This window comes from Mytilus galloprovincialis, chromosome 5 (genome assembly GCF_965363235.1).
Source record: "Mytilus galloprovincialis chromosome 5, xbMytGall1.hap1.1, whole genome shotgun sequence".
Classification (NCBI taxonomy): domain Eukaryota; kingdom Metazoa; phylum Mollusca; class Bivalvia; order Mytilida; family Mytilidae; genus Mytilus; species Mytilus galloprovincialis.
Genome location: NC_134842.1, coordinates 52682885 through 52692380, shown reverse-complemented (window position 1 = coordinate 52692380; position 9496 = coordinate 52682885). Strand labels below are relative to the sequence as shown.

Below are 9496 nucleotides of genomic sequence, written 5' to 3'. Positions count from 1 at the left end.
TTAACGTTGCTAATTCTTTATGATATTAAAGTGTAAAGTGTTCTTTTTCTGCTCAGGTTTTGTTCACTTGAATAGGCCTGAAGTTTGTTACAAATTCATGTTTATTTCAACATGTCAAAAATTGCAAGGGACATGAAATATCAATGATATTAGACATAAGATACTTAAGTCAAATAAGAAGAAAAAGTCGAACTATGGCAAATTATGAATCATTTATCAATATGAAGAGATATTTATTCACTTTATTTAAATGTGGTCAGTTCCATTACCATACTCTTTATCTCTGTATTGTATACGTAGTCTCAGTAGCTACAAAAAAAGAAAAAAAAAGTATTAATAAATATGATAGTACAATCTTTTAAAAGAAAAACTTCGGCTTTATTTCATGACAAAAATTACTTAAAAAAAACCAACAAAGATTCCAGGTTTTATTATCTGGAACGCAGGATGTTTCGTCTACATATGACTCACCAGTGGCGTTCGAATCAAAACAATAATAAGGTCAAATTGAATTTTTCATTTATACTTAATCTTACCATTTATTGTAAAATTTAATTCGGCAACACCAAGACTGTTTTCTGCCTTAGCAACATAGGTGCCTAGCCGAAACTGATTAGGAGCTTCTATTATCAGTCTGTGATCTGTCTCGGTCCCAGGATACGAGAAAAAACCATCATAGATTAAAAAACGATGAGTAGAAGTACTTTCTCTCATAATCCGCTGTCTTCCAATTTCAGTCTCCTTCCACCATGTGACGGTTGGGGGAGGTAGACCTACAAAGATATAAGATTAAGAGGACATTATTATTGGATACATATACTGATACTAGAGATTATATGATATCTAAATGACATTAGTGTGAATCTTATCACAATGTGCATAATGATTTTCAATAGACACCTATCTGTTGTTGAAGATCATACTCTGCTGATTACTAGATATCTTTGGAGTTTCTGTCGTATGGACGTATGCCCCACGTCTCCTTTCAGTTACAATAACTAATTTGAGCTGTTTTATTGCTGTCGATGTTTACCAAATGGTCAATTTGATTAATAAATAAAATGGCTAGATGGTATACATAACAAGACATTCTGGTTCTGTGTCAATAAGACAGTAACCTGATACATGTAAAAGTCCAAGTAAACGGACGTTTATACTCAGGGTCGGAACCGTCCACGAAATAAAGGCATCTTAAAAATTGATATTCAGAGGCTAACTGTGTAATATAATGTTTATTATACATTCGTCAATTTTTTAACCATTGATTTATCTATATAACTTTACAAATATTCGTAACCATTTCGTTTTAACTAGTGGTTGTTTGTGTATGTACGTTAATGATTTATCATCCTGAAATTTCCTACAAATTTGAAATGAAATCATGTTGAAAAAACAACCCCTGATTACGCCCTTCCCCTTCCCCCCCAAAAAGAGGAAAGAAATCCGCCAACCCACATGCCCAAATTGCATAAAACTTTTTACTTTTTGAAACTCATCAAATCACAAGGCTTACTCTGTTTATGCGTAGAACTCAAATAATTTTAACTTTTGAATAAAATGAAATGTGGAATATACCTTATCAAAATAGAATCTAAACAACAAAATAAAACCTAAAAAAAAACATTTAATCGTTTACTGTAAATTAATTGTAAGTTGATTGAGATCATTTTTGTATATTGATTGTTATTACGCAACTGTAAATATGCATCTCAAAAGAGAGGACTGATTGATTGTTTTTTTGTTGTCTTACACAACTGTCAGTTTCAGCACTTTTAGCTATATCTCGGTGGAATTGGTGGAGGAAGCCGGAGTTCCCGGAGAGAACCACCGATCTTTAGAAGGAAAACTGACAATCCTATTCGATTAAGATAGGAGTCAAAAGCAGCTGTCACGAGCGGAGTTGAAACTTACAACCTCAGTATTGACAGGCTAGTGATTGATGAAGTACCTAGACCAGACGCCCCTCAGTGCTTGAGTGTTTCATTTGTGGTTTATTATATACTATATACTATTATTTAACTGACCTTTTACCAATATCTCCATTTTGGTACCCATTTCATTCCCCCAGTAACGGTTTAAATCTTCTGTAATTGTTATAACTGGTTCCGAAGTATACCTCATTTTTGGTGGGAAGAAGTCCAATACCTTTACTTCTAATTCTGTACTTTTCACTGGATCGCCTATACCATTATGAGCTTCACAAAAATAAAACCCACTATCAGCTTTGGTCACTGATGGCACATCCAATAATGGACCCTGAATTACAGTTAATAATTATCCTTAATTTCTGTCTTCCTTGATTGAGATAGTTAAAATGATTTTATCTGGATACTTATCTTTGTATTGCTTCTTAGCTTGATAGGGGGTTTATTTTGATTAACTCATTTACAGTTTTCAACACGACTAAATTATATGTGTTTTAGTTAACTATATTTCTGAATCAATGTTGACTTTTGGATATGCACAAGAAAATATCTTTTTTCTGTATTTTTAATTATTTTGACAAAATAAAACGACCGATATAAGAGTAAACATAGACATGATACCAAATATTGCAAATATAGTATACTTAGCTTATATACAGTAACTACTAGTATTCGTTGATAAAATCTTGTTTGTGTAGTTTTTATACTTTTAACATTATTTTGGTAGTCTGTATTGCCGATACAATTGAAAATATATTGTTGTCGAATCTGCGACGAAAATCGCGAAAGTGAGACATATCAATCCTACATCCATTTGGCATCATTAACATTTAGGTTAAGTGTGTGGTCAATTTTCTTTTATTATTAGACACCAATGACTATGCCAAACATTTATCTGATTTCAAGAATCTTGGACAGCATGATCAAAGGAGCAAAATTGTGAAACTATTTATTTTCTGTTTTCGATATATTTGACAGATCAATGGGCTTAGTGTTTTTTTCAATTAACTTGCATACGGTTTGTCACGTAATGTCGTTGTTGTTCAACAGAAAAATAAATGAAGAAGAAATAAATTGTAAGTCCGTTAAAAAGGACCCGAAAATGGAAGAAGGTTTATTTTGATGTATAATTGATTGAATGCGATATTTTAATATTCACTTCGAGCGTATATACATGATATACTAACATAATTCACAAAAAACCTATTAGGTGCGCAAATCATTTTTCATGGCATTGGGTAATTTAGGTATTTTGAAAGTAAACTAAAAACAATTTAGTGTCTATATGAACAGTTGCCATTCACCTCAATTACATAGTTGTCATTCCCTTTCTTTTTCCATTCAACTTTAGGTTCTGGAACACCAGAAGCCACACATTGCAACTGAAGTGCAGAACCATCATTCAAAAATAGTAGCCTATGATCATAATTAAATGTGTATGCATCATCATATATCAAATCCTGTATTTCGGGCATAGCTGCAAAATATATTAGTCACGTCTTTTTAAAATAAAGATTGTGCGTAAGTGGTTAGTTTTGACAGTAATAAGAACCAAAAAATATTTTGTTTTTACTTGTTTCAATATTTAAGCCTTTGTCAAATGTATAATTGTTTATCCAATCAGAAATTTTACCGAACCCGTAGATGTAGATATTTTAGTCTTAGATACCTGATTTTTTAAAGTTATATTAAAATAGCTTTGAATTAGCTTTCAGAAACTACGAGTACTCTCACATTCGTACTATGTTTCTCTTGTGTTATTGTTAGTATTGATCTCTGGAGTTAAGCCCTTTTCAATTGATTTGTATAGTTTGTTTTTGTGTCGTACTGTTACATCACTGTCCAAGGTTAGGGGGATTGTTTGGCAAACATGTTAAACCCGCCAAATTCTGTATTTGCCTGTTTCAAGTCAGGGTCTGTAATTCAATTGTTTTCGTTCGTTGCAGAAGCTGTATCTCATTTTATTCCGATTATTGATTTGTGCATGAGTCAGGTCGTTAGTATTTTCGTTTGATTTGATTTACATTTATCCCTCCTTACTATGCGGTATCGGTTTTGATTATTTTGAAGGACGTATGGTGACTTATAGTTGCTAACCTTCTGCGTCATTTGAATTTTGGTGGAGGGTTGTCTCATTGCAATTGGTAATCAGACACACTCTTCTTATTCTTATAATGAAATAAACATCTTCTATAACTGTCGGAAATGTTTTCTTTGTACCGTCTATCAATTTCCTTTTAAAAAAAAACATTGTGCATCCATTGCGAATATCTTCTTTAAAAACATTAAAAATCTTTCCTTTCATATTCGAAATTATATACACGAAAAGATCAATCCTTACTAATACTTCAATATTTCTTACTAGTATACTTTAGATAGACAGACTTTGAAGACCATTCCAATGGATTATCATCTGTATTTTCACGAACCATACATGTATATTGTCCTTCATAATGAGGAAAGAAAGCGTTGAATACAACAGTGAGACTACTGTCTGAATCATACCGGACTGTAAACCAGAAACCTCCATTTGATTCATCTGTGAAATCTAAGCATACATCATAATTACTAGTTTCATTATGTTTACATTTCATTAGAACTATTCTGTTTGTTGTTTTTTGTTCGTTGGTGTTTGACTCAACATTCGGCAATCTTGACCTAAATTGTGGTCAATTTTTGTTTGTTTGACCTGCTTGTGATCTTGTTTGTATTACAGTTATAAAAGTTAATTAGAAGAAATTAAAGCAATAATTACACATGGGATGTGAAGAGAACTTAATGCGAAGTTGGTAAATATTAAGCGGAGTTTACACATCAATCAAGTGTGCATGAAGGCTGATAATCTTTTTGTCTATATTTGTTACATTTTTGGCAATACCGTTTTGGCGTGGCTTGGTACTTGCCAATTTGTGGGTTTTTTTTATAACACAATAATGACTGCTGTATCCCTATTTCCGACATTTTTACTTATATTGTATCTGTCTGTATTGTTCACACATTATTGTCAATATAATATAATTGAAGCATTTGTCATACAAGTTAGAGATCTAGATATCTAAAAAACAGGGTTTAATTCCCCATGTTCTATATAAAAAAAATGCCTGATGTTTGATGTGTTTTCGATCATTCCATTTGATAATAGACTAATGGAAGTTGAGCTCACCTTGGATTTTTTTCTTTGTTAATTTACTTTTTATACTTGTAATTAAAATAATATTCGAATATACATTTTCATAACTGTTTTTGTGTGGATCGTCTTAACGTTGCTTATTCTGTATGTATTGTTAAGTGTTTTGTGAACTGTTTGTCGGCCCAGCTTTTGTTGCCATGGATTTGACTGATATCTTTTAGTAATGATTTTTGACTTGGCTTCAATTCTCCCTTTTAATGAAGACTTGTTATATCTTACTTTCGACATATCCGCCGGCTGAAGAAATCATCGAAAGCCACAACTGCAAGAAGAAATTAGGTGTCGAAGATAAATAATAAAGACAAATGTTCATAGATTATATAGTTTCACCTATTAACAAATATCCTTTTAAAGTCGAAACTTGAATCAACAATATTATTTGATATGAACTGATGAATAATTAAAATTGCTTTGTTTCAAATGTCACTGATTAGTCAAATGCTGACGTAACGCCCGTATGATGTACTTTTTTTATAAGTCTAGCATCTTTCAAATTATACTTCTAACCCTTTTTCATATTACACAAAAACTATAGTGTTATATTTATGTCAGTTTGAAATTAAATAATGATAATAAACTCAATATCGGACTTTAGAAAGTTACATTTTAAAAAGAGCTTTTTATCCCAATTGCGTCCAATTATTAAGATTGATTATCTTATCAATCAATTTCATTGTATTGTAATGTTTTATCATAATGATTTAAAAAAGATGCGAAAGATACCAAAGAAATATTCAAACTTTGAAAACAAAAGACTGAGAAAAACGAACCCACCAGAAACTGTGTTTGACCTCAGGTGTGCCGGAAGGGTAAGGAAATCCTGCTCCACATGTGGCACCTGTCGTTTTGCTCATGTTAGTTCAAACCCGATAATTAGTCTAAATTGGTAGGTCACAAAACCCGGAAGTAACCTCAGGTGCTTCAGAAGAGCGAGTATACCTTGCTGAAAAATGTGGCATCAGTCGTGTTACTCATATAAGAACAAACCAGGTAATAATTATAATTCAGTAACCCTACTTATTACCGGGTTTGTACTGACATACGCAACACGACGGATGCCATGTGTGAAGCAGGTTCTGCTTATCCTTCTGGAACACCTGAGATCACCCCCAATTTAATGTTGGGTTCAAGTTGCTTAGTCTTTAGTGTTTTATGTTGTGTTTTTTGTACGATTGATTGTCTGTTTTTTTTTTCTATTCTAATCACGGTGTTGTCAGTTAATAAATGTCACTCTTGTTTCTCCCGCCTCTCTTAGTAATATACGTGTTGTTCTCTAAACAGTGCGAATTATCAATGGCACTTTTGAGTTATCTTGTTTAATATAAAAAAACACCGATAAATGAACTTCCAATTGGACTTTTTATCTAATCATTCACGATCTGTTGAAATTTTGAATTCTAGTTTCTATTTCATGTTTAATGTTATTATATCTTTTATGTTTCAACTAATTACCTTTTTACAAAGCGAGAGCCATTACAAACGAAGCATCATTTTAAAACTGTATGCTTCTTTTTCAAAAATCATTTAGCATCCTATATCAAATCTTATAAAAATATACCCAGACGTACATTGGAATTGACAGGCATATGAGTTACCGAGCATGTTATGGAATAAAGAGTTTCTGTATATGGACGAGCGGCTACTTCTTCATATGATATTTCAACTGCAGGTTCAGTGCCTTCAACTGAAATTAAAATATCATCAATATAATATTCCTTTAATTAAATTTTTGGTATATAACATGTATATAAAAGTCCTCACGTTTCTTTCTTTTTTTTTTAGCATGAAACAAAAACGAGTACTTCTCTTCAATTTTTGTTTACCGTATTTGTATAAGCTGTTCGTATACGTCATGTGCGTATAATTGCTTTAGATCTATACTGTAAGTACACAGTCGTCTGTACTTCATTGTAATACTACTCAAACTTTGACCTAAGTGGTTTCAGCTCTATCACTGTCTATATATACATTGTATACACAATTTTGTGTTCGAGATAGAAATATGATCAAATTCGTATTTTAGAAATCCGGTTGAATTTTGAGAACTTAAGTATTAATTTAAAATCACTTACCTGTATGAAGAATTCCAATCGTTAAAAATAAAAGTAAAATCATATCCAGAGCCTTCCCTGTTGGTTATCAGATTGAAATGGTGTCCCTGTACCGATTTTTTTTACATTTTTATACGATTTGACATTGAACAAATCATAATTTAAAATGCTAATTATATACTAATGGGCAATTTACAAAACGAATTTCAAATATACCACTTATCTACGCACGAAGTTGACAGATTTAACCAGCATAGTTTAGTATCCTTAGTATTGATCATTATTTTATAATGAGTGTATGATTTCCGTATGATTACCTAGAGTTGTATACTTCTTTGCCCTGTTGTTTCTTACTTGTGGAAAAGTTGTAGCATTTGCGATCATATAATTTTAGTTTTATATGTATGTTTGTTTTTATTCATTGTTATTGGCTATGAACCAGCTGTCAGCAACTGCGAGTACTAGCAGATCTGTACATATATGCTGTACTGTGTATCATTCTGTTGAAGGATTTTTAAATGCCCTGTCATGTCCACTTTGTGGTTTTGCTAGATGTATCTTTAATTTGTATCTATCTGATGAGTTAATCAACTGATTTTTGTAGTTTGTTTTTATGTTTTAATGTTACACCAATGTACAATGTTAAGGGGGTTGGCGTGTTAAACTTTTATTCCAACTTTATGTAGTTGTAGCTACAAACATATTTTATGCAACATCAATCAATATGTTACACTTTTCCTCAAATCTTGTATAGATTAAGCTACAAAAATATTTTTTTGTCATACATCCGATTTCACCTTGAGAGATGCACACGCCTGATGAAGCTAATTTGTTTAGCGAAATACTGCGTATTTCTATCTAAAATCTAATAGAACTTTTTAATGTATTAATTAGTGTGTTAAAGTTATATTCTTAGACAATTATATAATTTTAATTCAGTAACTGTATCAGTTTATTTTCACAAACTGATCCACGCTTATATAGATTGAATGTTTATTGTTGCTATTTTTAAACATTATATTACATGTATACGCTAGATTAAAACTGACGTGGAAATGTAACACCCGGCCACCGAAAAATATGAATGAATGAATTTCATTTCTCATAAACTACAAATTACATAGTTACAGAGAATATATAAACAATTACATTAAATATTGAAGCACATACAAACATAAACATTAAATTACAAACTAACCAGGAGGAGTGACCCTCACATTTATAATTTTTATAAATCTACAAAGTTTTTCAAGAACAATATAATTATTAGAGCTCATTAATTGTTGATATTTATAAATATTTGGACGAAGAGTACAATAGTATGGTAACAACCTCTTTCTTTCTTGAGTTAGAGCATTACATGACATAACATAAAGATATTCATCATCTACGTCTCTATAATATTCCTTTAAAGAAATTTTTGGTATATGAAATGTATAAAAATCCTTACGTTTACCTCTTTTTCTAGCATGAAAGAAAAAAAAACTAATACTTCTCCCCGACGTAAGTCTACCGTTTTTAAATAAGCTGTTCGTATACGTCATGTGCTTATTAATTGATTTTGATCTATACACAGTAAGTACAGAGTCATCTTTGTCATCTTTACTTCATTGTAATACTATTCTAACTTTGACATTAATGGTTTCAGCTCTATCACTGACGTAAATATAATTTTGTGTTTGAGATAGAAATATGATCACGTTCGTATTTTAGAAATCAGTTTTAATGGTCAGAACTTAAGCATTAATTAAGAAATTACTTACCTATATGAAGAATTACAGTCGTTAGAAATAAAAGTAAAATCATATTCAGAGCCTTCCCTTTTCACTGTAAGTAAACGATATTGAAAGGGTGTCCCTGTACCTATTTCTATTTCATTTTATACGATTTGACATTGAACACGTGATAATTTAAAATGCTACTTATTAACTGATGGACAATTTACAAAATGAATTAAAAGCATACCACTTATCTACGCATAGAGTTGACAGATTTAACCATCATTGTTCAATATCCTTAATGTTGATCATTATTTTATAATGAGTGTATGATGACCTATACTTGTATACTTCTTTGTCCTGTTTTATCTAACTAGGGGAAAATTTGTATCATTGGTGATCACATATTTTTAGACGCATGATTTTTTTTTGTTAATTGTTATTGGCTATGAACCAGCTGTCAGTAACTGTGAGTACTCGCAGATCTGTACATATGCTGTACTGTGTATCTTTTTGTTGTAGAGATTTTTACGTATCCTATGAAGTTCATTTTGTGAGTTTACTAGATGTGTTTTAAACATGTATCTATCTGTATGACACAGTTAATCCCTG

The 9496-nt window shown here is 31.4% G+C and overlaps 1 protein-coding gene across 2 annotated transcripts; it reads right to left on the bottom strand.

Annotated features, from left to right (window-relative positions):
* Positions 1-200: 200 nt before the first annotated feature.
* LOC143076019 (lachesin-like) lies at positions 201-9044 on the bottom strand. 2 transcript variants are annotated; one of them, XM_076251628.1, is made up of 8 exons: positions 8930-9044; positions 6684-6799; positions 5335-5377; positions 4288-4473; positions 3230-3402; positions 2025-2256; positions 537-773; positions 201-309 (listed from the first exon to the last, which is right to left on the bottom strand). In XM_076251628.1, exons 1-8 carry the CDS (start codon positions 8970-8972, stop codon positions 278-280), a joined length of 1062 nt encoding a protein of 353 aa, XP_076107743.1. In that variant the 5' UTR covers positions 8973-9044; the 3' UTR covers positions 201-277. The 2 variants fall into 2 exon arrangements, with proteins under 2 accessions (XP_076107743.1, XP_076107744.1); XM_076251629.1 differs by lacking the exon at positions 8930-9044 and adding an exon at positions 7188-7338.
* Positions 9045-9496: the final 452 nt, after the last annotated feature.